The sequence below is a fragment of the Ruditapes philippinarum genome, unplaced genomic scaffold (assembly GCF_026571515.1).
Source record: "Ruditapes philippinarum isolate M1 unplaced genomic scaffold, ASM2657151v2 ctg3190_1_1_1_1, whole genome shotgun sequence".
NCBI classification, from domain to species: Eukaryota; Metazoa; Mollusca; class Bivalvia; order Venerida; family Veneridae; genus Ruditapes; species Ruditapes philippinarum.
Genome location: NW_026855495.1, coordinates 1 through 14,661, shown reverse-complemented (window position 1 = coordinate 14,661; position 14,661 = coordinate 1). Strand labels below are relative to the sequence as shown.

Sequence of the window (14,661 nt, the reverse complement as noted above, 5' to 3'; positions counted from 1 at the left end):
CAAAATGTTTTTTTATTAGTATATACATGTACTTTTATTTATTTTTTTTATAAATCTGGGCAAATGTCTTGGTGTATTCCTTTCTTAGTCCTACCTTTATATTGGGTGTAAGAATTGTTTAAAACATGAAAGAATCCGTTTGGTTATTTGTTGGTATCTAAATATGCAGTTTTTCTTGTTCTATTTAGTGATTGAAGAAGTATGATATTTCGTTCATCATCTACAACGTGCATTGCTTATTATATTACATTACATTAGGTTACAATAATGTAGTCTACAATTTATATAACATAATTTTGTTGACAACAAAAGAGCAAAAAGCTATTTCATAATGAAAACTTTTTTTTTCAAATCTAGGTTAACAATATGCGTTATTATCGTTTATTTTACATTTAATTAGATCTATTGCATCAAATGTCTCTCGTGCTACATACTGTAATTCTCTGTAGAGACATGGACTATTTTCATCACTATCGTTGTCATGCTGTATAGTAAGTTAGTAACATCTGGATCTGACTCGAAAACACCTAAAATCCTTATCATTATCACACACACCCTCCCTCATTCAGATTGCGCATACCATATTTACTGATTTGTCCTATTATATTGAGACCCTTCCTCCCTTTCCTATACCCTTGAAGTTTCCAAGTAGAAAATACAACCTTTACTTCTGGTGATTTCCAAACATTTAATATGATACTTTTCTTACCGTTATAATAATAATAATCTACCTTTAATCATAGATCAGATACAGACACTTTTTTCTGACCTGGTTTATAATATGCATCGTATACGAGATATATACCATATTCCGATAATTGAAATATAATTTATGTCAGACACAGGAAGACTATCTCTTGTTGTAAATTGTCTATCATTAAATGAGATTGTCCCAATAATGCATTTGATGTATTTTATATTTAAGCTTGATGTTCGTTTTGAATATCAACTCAATGTTCAAGATGAAACTCTGTCTAACGCATTAAGCGTTAAGGAACAATGCGCAAACACAATTACGTCCAGTCTAAATACTAAACAAAACATTGATGACGTCAGCACTCTACCGGCCATTTCTGATACAGCCAATGGGGTCACTTGTAACTCAGGGGTTTACGATTTGTCATCTTCAACACCGTCGTACCAGTACATGTGCCAGGGCAATAGACGTTTCTACAACCAAGGAACACAGTTGTCTTGCTGTAAGTGACGTCACGTGACATCACGTGTCCAATGTATGATTTTAACAACGCTGCCATGCAGTCATATGTTGTCCAATGATTAATATGTGTATTTTGTTTCCATTCTTTGTATATTAGGATAAAAAATTGACTAAAATTACACTGAATACAAAATATTTTATCGCATTTTCGGGTGACTGATTTTGATTGATTACATTATTGACAAAGTGCATAAATTATTCATTTACTTACAATAGGTAGCATCTCTACTTTCGAAAGTTTTTTAATTTTCCTAATTATCTTCTTTTCTTGATATTGATAGTGGAGTGTCCCAAGGGTTATTATTATTACAACGACCAGGCGTCAAACACGCACAATTGTTTGAAATGTCCGTCGGGGACATATGGTACCGAGACGGCCGACGGTATGGCTTGTGTATCTTGTTCAAACGGCAAAAATACGGGACTAACTGCCCAAACAGATGTGTCAGTGTGCAATTTTAAAGGTAGGTAACATTTGTTCCAAATCAAATTCCCAGTTACCTTCCCTTTGTTCCGCATCATAAATGAAAAGAATGATATCAGCAAAAGACAACGAAAACATGAACCTAAAAACATGTTATATTGGTAACATAATATATAATTAATTTAATGCAGAACAGGAGTAGCATGGTAGAAAATGCTGTCTAATTTTTATGTGACGTCCTTTCGTGAAAAGTTGAATACTAGTAAATAAATACAAATATTATAATAATTCCATGCAGCATTTGCATTGCCAACTTGATTCCTGACATTTGTTACGGTAGATTTGATAGAATTCGCAATAACAACTTCAAATGATCAATTTGTATATCCAAAGCGATGCTTAGGAATAAACTATGCATTTTAAAAATGAAGAATAAGAATTGTTGTTTCAGATGCATGTCCACCTGGCTATTTTTCATTCGATGGGTTAACACCATGTACACTATGCCCGAAGAATTACTACAGTGTGGCACCGTATAGTCACACGTGCGAACCGTGCGATGGTAGTATGGTAACTTATGAAACGGGGTCAACATCAGAGAGCGCTTGTAAAACTTTAGATGAGGCGATAGCTGATAATGGTACTAGTATATGAGCCACGCCACGACAAAACCAACGTAATGCGTTTGCGACCAGCATGGATCCAGACCAGCCTGTGCATTCGCTCAGTCTGATCAAGATGCTTACAAACCCTGTAACAAGTAAAGAAACTGATAGCAAACAGCATGGATCCTGATCAGACTGCGCGGATGCTAGTCGCAAACGCATTATGTTGGTTTTGTCGTTGCGCGGCTCATTTCTTTCATGACGTGATATATAATAATGTAACATTATCGTCATTATAGCCGTTTTATTTATAAAACAATTTTCACATTAAAACGGATCACTTGATCTCACATAATGATAATATGACAGAAAATCTCAATTTAAGTGTAAATACAGCGCAATGTAGGACAGGGTCATATCATTTCTATGTTGTGTATAGGTTGCATTCTTTATTAGTTTTGGGGTGGCGGGGGCAGGGCGGGGTGTAGGAAAGAAAAATATTTACACTGGAAATGAAAAGTAAAAGAGGAAAATAAAGAAGACGTTGTACTACTATGGCAATTACAAGTGGTAGTCACAAACACACACACAAGGGATATAACTGCATGAAATTTTAATTGAAAGTAATTAATTGTATTTGCTTCCCTTAGTTTGTATATCGAACACGTAACGTTATGATATACTGTGTCGGGCATGGCATTTAATTGTTGCATTTTGCATTTTATTTGCATTATAACAGAACAGAATATTATTTTTGGACTTGCTTGAGTATAACTTCTCGTCCACAAAAATAATGATTACAATATATAATCAAAGCGCAAATTAAGCAGATCTTACTTGTATAATAAAATAAAAAATTGTTATGGAGACGTGAACCCATGTAGCGTAGTGGTTAAAGCGTTCCGAATATAAAAGTTTTTTCGAGTTCGAATCTGCAAATGCAAAATTATGACTTTTACTTTCGGAATGTTTTTAAAGAAGTTTGTCATGCGAGTGTTTAAACATATTATCATATCGATTTATTCAAGGAAAAGACATATACACATACAATTTTATCACAGCTATCAACTTGCATATATGTAAAAGCACACATATAAATGCAACAAAAATAATTATAAGATTAATTAATGAGTATGTTCTATGTTACCCTAGGATTGCCCATTAAGCTAAAAGCTTATTTCCAATGGGGTCCATTTTCTGTAAAATTATTACACTAACTTACATAATAATAAATGAGTTATAAAGAAGTTAAAATAAATGACATATTTCAACAATCAAGACACAATTTTGAATATAATAAGACAAGCACATTGTACACATACAAAATGAAATAAATTTCATTATGATGACGTTGTGTCATTTAAATTAATTTTGCACAGTTTAAAGGGTTAAGAAAACTTGAGTGTATTTGAATTTGTTTACATCCATTTAACACATTTGAATAGCATTTTTATTCTGTCTGAAGCATTGAATTTCATTAGTCACAATATTAACAATTTTGGAATATTTCTGCTCATATATTTTCTGCTCATATATTTCTAACGTTGTCTATTGCTATTTATTCAGTAATTTAGCACCTTAGTTATCGGCAGTGTTGACTTTAACTTACTTAAAGTTCTCAAATTGTCTAGTTAGTAAGTATACAATTTTCGAGGAAAAGTCCAGTTAGTTGAAAAATATATAAAACAAATCATGTAAAAGGTAAATAATGCCTATTCAAAGATTCGAACTAGGGTCTCGACTCTTACAAAGATAACACTCTATATCTGTACGCTATTAAGCTGCGAAATACAGAATGTACATACATGAGTAATTGTAAACGATTTAGGCAATAAATAATAGTTAAACATTTATATTAGAGTTGTAAGCACGCTTATTATATGTAAATATTGATGTAAACTGATAATGAAAAGAATAGCGCATACTAGCTTTATTATAACTTTTTGTTTAGCAATATCTACACGTTTTTTTATGAAAAAAAATACATCCAAAATTATACTGATATATGTATATAATTTTTTTTTTGCTTTCAAAAAAGTTCATTTTGTAATTCAAAGAAAGAACGACACCTTTTAACCACAGGAGCTTGATACTCTATCAGTTTAAATAATTTACGTAAAAAATGTACACTTATATAATACATATGTATTATATAGGGGGTACATACGGTATTTGACTTTATCATTTATTGACAGATTATCAAGCTTCTGTGATTCAACTATATCACGTGTAGATTCCGTTACCATACGTTGTTTACATAATATAAACGTATACCATACTCTTTTCTTATTTTACAGCCGAAACGCCTTGCACTCCGAGCCCGTGTGTAAATGGTGAATGCTCCTTTAAAAGATTGAATTATTTCTGTACATGTCCGGCAGGTAAATCTTTGATTACAATCTTTACTCAAACCTGTAAATAAAGACACGTCTCGTGAAACGGACGATAATGGGCTTTGCTGACAAGTTGTCTGTTTTAACTCGGTGAAAAAATATGTCCTCTATATGTAGAGGTCAAGGTACTTCTTAGCATTTTGTATACATGAGAGTGCAAATATTTTATGAAACGGTATGGTTTTGGAAAAAAACATTGAAAGGCCAAAGATGCACAACAGAATAATTAACCCTTGTACTGCGTGACATACTCGTATGTAATGGATTTCCCTGCATGAATTTGTAACATTCCATTGAAAGTTTATGGCGTTTCTGTATCAAAGTACAACAATTGAGTTACTTACAGTATAGAGTCTGATATCACTGTATGCCAGTGGCAAGGATAACCTTTTCCCAACATATAAAGATTATAGATAGAACTTTTACAGCATTTAATCATGAAACGAAAAAATAAGAAAATTCAGTCAATAAAAGCTGAACATTTACTTGCAGGATTCACGGGCAAGAGATGTGAGAGTCCTATGAACGGATGCACGGGAAAACCGTGCAAAAACGAGAGGACATGTACTGTGGCATCAGATGGCCTTGGGTTTACATGTACCTGTGGTAGTTCCACCACTACACGTGAGTTACTTCTGCCATCATGTGTCATTACGGTTCCACTGACATGCGCAGTGCTTTTCAAATTAATGTAAACATACTTTATTTAAATGTGCATTTGGAAATTTTAAACGACTGTTCGGTCAAGATACACCTTCGCTTTTGGAAAATGGTATTGCGGCAAGAATGTATGTCTTATGGATGCTTTTATTTGTGTATTATCTTAATGTGATATGCATAAAGCATGATGTCCAAAATGTATAATATAAAAAAAAGAATAAAAAAGAAACTTTCCGTTTGCAAGATGAGATGGTCAAAAAGCTAAGGAATCTCTAGATCATTGAAAAAGTTAATGAATATTTAAATGTTTATTTACTTATATAAATTAGAACTGAAACGTGCATAAGTCGATGCGTTATAGAGAAAAACGGATACTTCAAAACCAATTTTCATTTCATAAAGTATTTAAAAAACGTTTGTTTTTAGTATACGTTTCTTATGTGGATTTAAATGATTTATATTTTTTTGTTTTGTTTTTCAGCCAACGAATTCTCGGGCACTCTTTGTGAAAACGACGACTTTGGTTGTTCTCCGAGCTATTGTAAGAATAATGGTACCTGCCATAACCAGTATCAAAGTTTCTCATGTAAATGTCCGACATATTCCGGTTATCAAAATGCAGAGTAAGTATATAGCATTTCTGATTAGTTATGGTTAGATTTTTTCTGTTTATTAGAAATATGAAATAACTCTGTGAGGAATTACAAATTAAGTAGATACTGATTTAAGTGAAGGCTATATGATTTACAATGTAAACAATATTGTTAACCTAATAACCGAATCAAAATGATGTACAATAGTTATTTAATTACCCTTGACATGCCTGTATTATAAAGATGCATGAATGATTCCAACTTGTAATTTAGTACCGTAGTAAAGAAATAGATATGTTAAATAACTTAATACCATATTAAGTGTAAAATGAAGAGTTATAAAAGATTTAAAAGTTATTCTTGCAACTCATCTACTTCCTGTGGTCGCAAAAGATGAAACAAGCTGACATGTGTTCGGAAGTGAAAGGTGTTTTTGATCAAAATAACAAATATACATTGAATTTTACAGACTTGTAGTCAGTGAAGCAGTGATTGCATTTCTACAAAATACTCTAATCATGATAGCAAAAAAAATGCAAAATGTTTTTATAAACTTAAGGCTGAGTTCTGGTTGCAATTTTGTGATATAGATTATCTTTATATAGAGTTAACCATTCCCCCTCTGGATTTCTTAAATGCCTGGGCTGTTAGAGATATAAAAGATTAACAGTATAGAGCTAGGTCAGACTGCACAGATGTACAAGCTGACCTAGCTCTATACTGGTGTAAAAGGCTTATCACTTTCTGTTCGAACATTAAGGGTAAAAGTTAACAAGTTCGTCGTGTTTTCAAAACATTGTTGTGTTAAATATTTTCTAATTTTTTACCAGTCCAAGAGGTACTGGCAGGTATGGAGTATGAAGATTGCATGTGTTTAAACAGACGATTGTTCTCATTATTTCACTGCAAAATTAACTTATCTTAAATCTGTAAATGCCTTAATGTCTTATGCTTTAAGGGCTTAAACTTCTCTAATGCGTCGCCCTTTTGCGTTGCTTAGATACCGGGTTTAACGCTTTTGGCATGCCGGAAGTTTGAAAGGTTTAAGCTTGTGAGGGTTTAATTTGAATTATTCATTTGCAAATTTTTATGTCAAAATTGTATTCTATCTTAAATATTTGCTGATATATATCTTTAAATGCTTTTTTATTCAAATCTAGCAAAAAAAAATGTTATTGCATTGCTTTACCTATGAAAAATATGATTAAATTTCGTGAACTATAGTCTATCTATTCTAAAATGCGCCTGACAGAAATTAGGGAATGAAAAATATTGTTTTTTTTCTAAGAGTAATAAAACTCTTTGAATACATGTACGAAATTTCACTGCATTTCATTTTAAAGTTGTTAATTTAACAAACGTTCAGATATAATGTACATTTGTTATACTGATGTTCGAGAATTGTTTCACGTATTTGTGAAATAAAAGCTATATATATATATGACATTGCTACTCCTTCACTATATTAGTACAATTAAGGAGAAACATTTCATAGAGTTTAAGTATATAAAGTGTTATCTATAAAATCACAGACACTTGGGGTTTGGAGCTCAAAACGCCTTTAAAATCCAAATAAAATGCATATTTGTCAATCCCAGCACATGTACTGATGATATATATCAAAAAAAACTTAATATAAGCCGTTTTGAAAAAAAATCATATTTCAACATCTATAATAATACACAAGATAAAAATGTTTCGCCGGAAAAAATCCGCACCCCTACCGTCATAATCACCATGTATTTAATTCCATTTCCAATATTTTCACATAATCCTTTGGTCCATCGCCCACAGAATAAATAATTCTTCACGATGATGGTCAATTTTTAACTTCAACGGTAATATAAACAACGCAACAGCCGAAATAAATATCAAGATTATCGCCGTTTTCCTTCAATGACATTATCTTTCGATAAATTCAAACGTGCCAGTCGGCTATGACCGAAGCCATCCGATTATGTGGCCCAGCTTTGCCGTGTGCAAAATGCGCAGCACTTTTAAGTTTGGGAACCACATAATCGGATAGCTTCGTTCATAGCCGTCTGGTCCATTGAATTTATCGAAAGATTTTGTAGTTGGAGGAAAACGGCGATAATCTTGATATTTATTTCGGCTGTTGCGTTGTTTATATTACCGTTGACGTTAAAAATTGACCATCATCGTGAAGAATTATATCTTCTGTGTCGATGGACCAAAGGATTATGTGAAAATATTGGAAATGGAATTAAATACATGGTGATTATGACGGTAGGGGTGCGGATTTTTTTTCCGGCGAACATTTTTATCTTGTGTATTATTATAGATGTTGAAATATGATTTTTTTTCAAAACGGCTTATATTAAGTTTTTTTTTATATATATCATCAGTACATGTGCTGATGCATTTTATTTGGATTTTAAAGGCGTTTTGAGCTCCAAACCCCAAGTGTCTGTGTATAAAATAGTTATTTCATGGCGACTTTTCTCTCATTTTTTGTTTTACAAAAGAGAATCTCTGCGTTAATAAACACGTGTACATGCCATTTATAGAAATGATTATTTTTAGGATTGTTCAATTATGATATTATTAGATATATCAAGGAAACCCTAACGTGCCATTTGCTTGTAATCGGTGACATTTCTATGACAATGTTTCCAGAAATACAAATATAATACAGACCACATTGACCATGTCATCTCTCCAATTGTGATTTAATTATTTAAATAATATATTGTTGGGAACACATATTTACGTAATTGATTTATTACAGAACTGCTCATGAGTAAGTGCTACTAAGGTTTGCTTTGCCTAACAGTGATACTAACTAAATGATGTAACATGTATGTGAATAAATTTAAATGTATCAGAATAAAACACTAATACAAATGAATGCTTCTATTAATATCACGCTGTTGCCTCGTTTGCTACGAATTTTAACATAAAATTTCACAAAATGTTGGATCAAGCTTTTGGTTTAGTTGGGTCCGTTCGTCTGTGCGATCGCACGTGCATTCGTACGTCACCTCGTCATTGTCTGATTAATAACTTAAGAAGGAATCAACTTATTGTATGTAACGTTGCAGGGACATAACCCTCAGCAGATAAATGACCCTTACATATGTCTAGCTCAGAAGGTCTAAAAGAGTTCGACCAAGCATTAGCGACCGCTTTGATCAACAGTCCTAGGAGATGATTAGAATGTTGGTTAAAACTAGTTAATACCCTCTCCCGCTAATGTTTTTATTAAAAACGGCAGTTTTGAAACTGTATTTGTTAAGATCAAGTCTCAAAATATTCCATTTTTCTGACTGAAGTTTCTTTATGTTTGAATCTTTTTAGAACACCGGCAAAGTAAGTTAAGATACAGAGTTGATATTGTGACGGGCTTTATAAATATGTTACCTTCTCACCTTAGATTTTCCTTTCTTATAAATTATGGCACTACAGTTTGGTCTCCACCTTTCTTAAATAAGCGTCACACTTCTTTGGTGAATTCTAAAAGTCTAGTTGAGCTGTCTAAGTTTGAAAATATACATTTCAGCAATACTGATGATACTTTATATAACTTCAAATTGTCTCGATAATTCATGTATCATTTATCACATACCCGTGCCGACTTTGCGCCTCCGTAAAAACGGTAATGCATATTTTGATTTTATGTCATTTGCGTTATACAAACTTAGTGTGAAGACGCGCTAAATGTTAGCACTACACTATAAGCGCGCCATTGAAAAAAAAAAAAAATTCTTTTTCACTTTAAACACTCTTTATTTTGGATATGTGATAAATAGAATATTATAGTCGTGTAATTTCAATACTTAATTTATTGAACACTTTGAATAAAATAATATTATGCTTGCAAGAGGCTCGCATAATATAACTTTATTCAACTTGTTTAATAAATTCAGTATTGAATTTACACTCATTCAATATCCTCTATTTATTGATATTCTTATTTTCAAATATTAACAAGTTTCGCTTCAATGTGTGCTTTGCTTTATGGAGATTTATTTGAACATATAGCTAAAATAGATTGTATAATTATTTGGTAACCATGTTTTAAGCCTGAAAACGGAAAAGTCAGTCATGGTGATGGTTTCTTATTACATTTATAATTTGTATCGACGGATAACATTTAAATCAAAATCTTAAAGATTGAAATTAAACATAATAATGAAATAATCGAAAATCGCTGAAACCAGGTTTGTAAAAATACTATAATATCTCTTGAGAAAAATTTCTTAGTTGACAAGAAGTACATGAAAATGTTAATTGTTTACTTAAATTTCTGTAAACAATATATTCTTATTGTTTTTTTACAATTAATGATAGCATTTACATAACCTATTCTTTTAATGTAGGTTTTGTTTATTGTTATTTACACATATTCCATATATACATATCCTTTAAGAACGGTGCCAAGAAATGTAAATATTTATTATTATTTAATTTTACCCATGAAATATGGTGCTATATCAGTCAAATATAATTCATATTTTTTAAAAATAAATATGAAATATAAATATGAAAGTGGGCGGAGTCAAAACTCATATTTATTTTTCGGGACTTCTTTCGCCGTTTTGTTTGAAAAATCTGATAAATACAAAACAACTTTTTCTTGAATTTTGTTTTGAAAACTATCTAGCATGATAGAAAATGGTCTAACTAAGAAAATTAATCCGAACACCAATATCTTTAATTCAGTAATTTACGCTGTACAGGCGTTTAAAGAGTTGTTTACATGACGTCACATTGTAGCGCCAAACAGCGCGTGCTTACGCATAAATTACTGCGCGCTGTACAATTGCAGTTGGTAGCAAGCATTTTCTTTGATAATGAAATTAAATAAAAAGGTTATTTTTTCGTTTTTCGTGAAATATGATATATATTTTCACTCAACATGATAAAATGCCACATATTTTCACTCGCCGTACCGGCTCGTGAAAATATGTGGCATTTTATCATGTTTTGTGAAAATATATACCATATTTCACGCAAACGAAAAAATATCCTCTTAATATTTCGTCTTTTTTTCCTCCTTTTTTAAGTTCTCTTGCTATATGTGATTTTATAATAGAACATGGGTATGATATGTTTTATTTTATGTCAGCGGAACATGTAATACCAAGATAAACCCCTGCTCCGTAGACCCGTGCGAGCACGGCACGTGTTACAACAACAGTCATTTCTATAAAACATGCGATTGTTATCCAGGATTTACAGGCATCTATTGTAATGCAAGTATAGGTATGTTTTCCTTCTGTTATATATATCTTATTCATATAAACTGACTCATAGTTTCTTTACAAAAAAGAAGCAAATATTACATCACAATTTGCTTTCAACATACTTAATTTCATTATATATCTAGTAATACTTTGTGTTTGATCATAGGTAACTTTAAAACAATATAATGAATATATTAGTGTAAATATTCCTTTTGACAAACTTTCTATATTTATCTTTACACATGCGCACGCACACACGCACATGCGCATACAAAGGCTTTAACTTTGTTAGCAAGTGTCACATGAGTTTATGTAATACCTATGGAATATTAAGTTTTATTGTGTTATACATTTACATGTGCTACACTAGATAGATAATAATAACATGAAAGGTTTTGGTTTGTTTTGAAATGATAATTGGACAGTCCGAAAAGATGTACAGTCAATGACTAGGCAAAATCCATAACTATACCTTAGTATGTTACTATGCTTTAGAGACTGATTGAACCTCATTGAGCACGTAGACCAAATCAATTTACTATGTAAATTTACATATATATTTCATTATAGATGACTGTAGTCCAAATTTTTGTGAGAATGGAGCCACGTGTATAGATGGCGTTAACTCGTTCACTTGTAACTGTGTCGACGGTTACCATGGACACTACTGCCAATTCAGAAAAGCCTGTAAGTAAATTCTGTTGATGATGTCCGTCCCAAAACGTTACAATACAAAACAGACAGTAAATTTTACTAAATTCTTTTATTTTTTTATTTTTTCTTATTTTATTTTTTTTTAAGTTTACTGCTTCTCTCTCATTAAGTAAAGTGAACAATGTTTATAAAGTTTTTTTCACAGTAATAGCAGAAAAGACATTGTATACAAAAATATGTTTTTCGGACACAAATTACAACTTAATGTGCTTATATTCATATATCTCAACATCATATTAAATGTACAGGCGACAAAAAGTGTGGAAGCCCGGATGAACAATTTTGTAACACGTGTAACGATGACAACACGGACACGTGTTTAAATGTCAACGATGATTTCCAGTGTCAATGTCTTGACGGTTACGCAGGAAGATCATGCGAGGTAATTCCATTGTTTGTAAAAACAAAAGTAATATTTTAAGTTTAAGTTTAATAAGAAAATTAATATTACTTAGTAATGTTTGTACTTAGATTTCTTTTGCGACAATTACCTGTCGGAACAGTGAAGTCAACCATTGAAATACTTGTAAATTGCAAAGCAACAATAACTGTCACCACTTAATAAATATTTGTTTGTTTTTAGATTGAGACTTCAATATGTAAAAGTTACCCATGCAAACATGGCGGCAATTGCACAGCCAACAACGCAACTTCTTTCACTTGCTCTTGTATCCAGCCGTGGACAGGCCGATTCTGTGATCAGTTACCAAACAGATGTCCGAATGGGAACATGTGTTTTAACGGAGGCACGTGTTATAGTACGTCGTCAGGATATAGATGCAAGTATGTCATTTTTTTTATTTATTTCAATGATGAATAATCAAAATAATCATCAAATTTAAAGAAAAGGGTATATGTCTTACGATATTTATATTTAACGTAGTTTACCTATATCATAAGGTGTACAGTAATTTTTATTTGTTTGGGTCGTAAGACCAAACAAATAATGGTAGCGACATTTCAGAGCCTAATGCTGTTAATTACAAATGCCTAAAGTAGTCAACTTTTTTGGAGCGGTTACTTCCCTTTAAATGTATACTAACACCGAAAAATTCAGGGGAGATCAATGCGTAAATATTGTCAAATGACAGGCGCATTGATTTTCAAGCAAAGTAGTTCCGAATGATCGAAGATTTCTAATATTGTTTCATTCTTTATAGATATACATGCTTACAGTAAGCTCCATGATTATTTACATCTGTGTTAAGCGTCGAAATAATAAGTGTTACAAACCCTAATTTAGAATAATATGGTTTTCTTAGGGCCGTTAACATATAACTTCACCGTGGCCGAGGGGTTTGCACGCTCGCTTATGAATCGAGAGGTCTCGAGTTCTAATCCCGGTTGAGGAAACTGATTTTCTTAAGTCAAATAAACATTGAATTGACTATCAGTGTTGCAATTAGTCTTAAAGCCAATTTACTACAGTTAAAACACTGGAAAGCATTGGTGGCACTATACAAAAACAAATTGGTTTATAATCTCAAAACCTTCACGTTTCTGACATTCTGAGACCCAAACAAATTCAGCGCCTTCTGTGCTTTGATTATTGACGGAATGTTGTTTTCGGACGACTTTATAGAAAATAACTAAAGAATGTCTCTTTAATCGTCTTCATCTATCGGGTACTACATAAGAACTTGCCAATTATTTAGTATAACTTATTTTTTTTATGGTTTCCGATAGTTTGCCCTTGTTCATTGGTTTTGATTCGTTGAAAAGAGCTCTGATCCTATATATAGCAAATACATGTATTCAATTGTCACCCTGTTCTTATTTTTTGTCCGTTGGTATGTTTAGGTATACAAGAGATTTAATCGTTTTGTGTCTTGTTTAGAAAAAATCATTGCTATCTAGTAAGAAACATCTATCTCTTTTTTATCTTCAGATGTCCAGATAACTATATTGGTGATGATTGTTCCGTGGCATACGACTTATGTGCACGTGCCAACCCATGTAGCGGTAACGAAAGTACTTGCTCGTTTGAAAATGGCAATTTCGCATGCGATTGTCAAACAGGTTAATACATTACTGTACATTCTTGATAATAAGAGTAACATTTTTCAGGTAGTTTTCCTGTTTTTGTCTCGCGACAACCAAGAGGGTGAGACAGTTTGCTTTACTTGCTTATTGTCTTTTGTTAAGCTCAATGAACAATGCATACATGACCTACTGTCCGTCTGTCTGTCTGTCTGGCTGCATGTAATCCGTTGTATCTTGCGGTATTATTTTTGGCAGATTTGTTATTGCTTTAGTCGTTCGTTCAAGACAGAAATCTCATGTAAAAGCATAGTTTATTGAGAGATCACAAGTGTAGCTTACAACAATTTAAATTGAATTATCGCATATCAATATTATAAAAAAACAATAAAGGAAATAAATTTGGGGTTAATGTCGAAAAACGTTTAAATATAAAACTGACTAAGACGGCAGTAAACCAGGCAGAGGGCTTTAGCGGTGGAAATATATATTATATTAAAAGTCTGTGGCTGCACATCACTGTCGGATAAAGTTATCACTATTTCATTCTTAAACCACATGGTTTATTCTGGTTTTAACACATTTTTATCGTCAATTTATGCATTATTATTATGTTACAGGCTACAGCGGCAACTTTTGTGAGAACGTGCTTCCCACGTGTTCTGATAATGTCTGTAAGAATGGAGCCACGTGTACAAACACGGAAAATGGTGTAACTTGTGACTGTGCTGACGGTAAATTTCATAGTTTATTTTAATATATAAGAAACAATTAAAAACCATTATACTAAAATCAAATACCGTTTTCCTCTTTATTAGAGAATTTTATTTGTTATGTTTTCAAATGAACGAATACTTGAAAAAAAT

General features: G+C 32.1%; 1 protein-coding gene across 1 annotated transcript in view; it reads left to right on the top strand.

Annotated features, from left to right (window-relative positions):
- The window catches only part of LOC132743538 (sushi, von Willebrand factor type A, EGF and pentraxin domain-containing protein 1-like), a gene marked incomplete at its 3' end in the record, with an annotated part of 52,614 nt that extends 38,085 nt beyond the window's left edge, over positions 1-14,529 (top strand). Inside the window, exons 27-39 of the mRNA XM_060732068.1 lie at positions 926-1,199; positions 1,501-1,683; positions 2,095-2,283; positions 4,546-4,629; positions 5,134-5,265; positions 5,783-5,924; positions 6,725-6,742; positions 10,984-11,120; positions 11,672-11,788; positions 12,064-12,197; positions 12,399-12,598; positions 13,704-13,834; positions 14,416-14,529. Coding sequence (XP_060588051.1) covers positions 926-1,199; positions 1,501-1,683; positions 2,095-2,283; positions 4,546-4,629; positions 5,134-5,265; positions 5,783-5,924; positions 6,725-6,742; positions 10,984-11,120; positions 11,672-11,788; positions 12,064-12,197; positions 12,399-12,598; positions 13,704-13,834; positions 14,416-14,529 — 1,855 coding nt within the window. The remainder of the gene's footprint in view (positions 1-925; positions 1,200-1,500; positions 1,684-2,094; positions 2,284-4,545; positions 4,630-5,133; positions 5,266-5,782; positions 5,925-6,724; positions 6,743-10,983; positions 11,121-11,671; positions 11,789-12,063; positions 12,198-12,398; positions 12,599-13,703; positions 13,835-14,415) is intronic.
- Between the last annotated feature and the right edge of the window lie 132 nt (positions 14,530-14,661).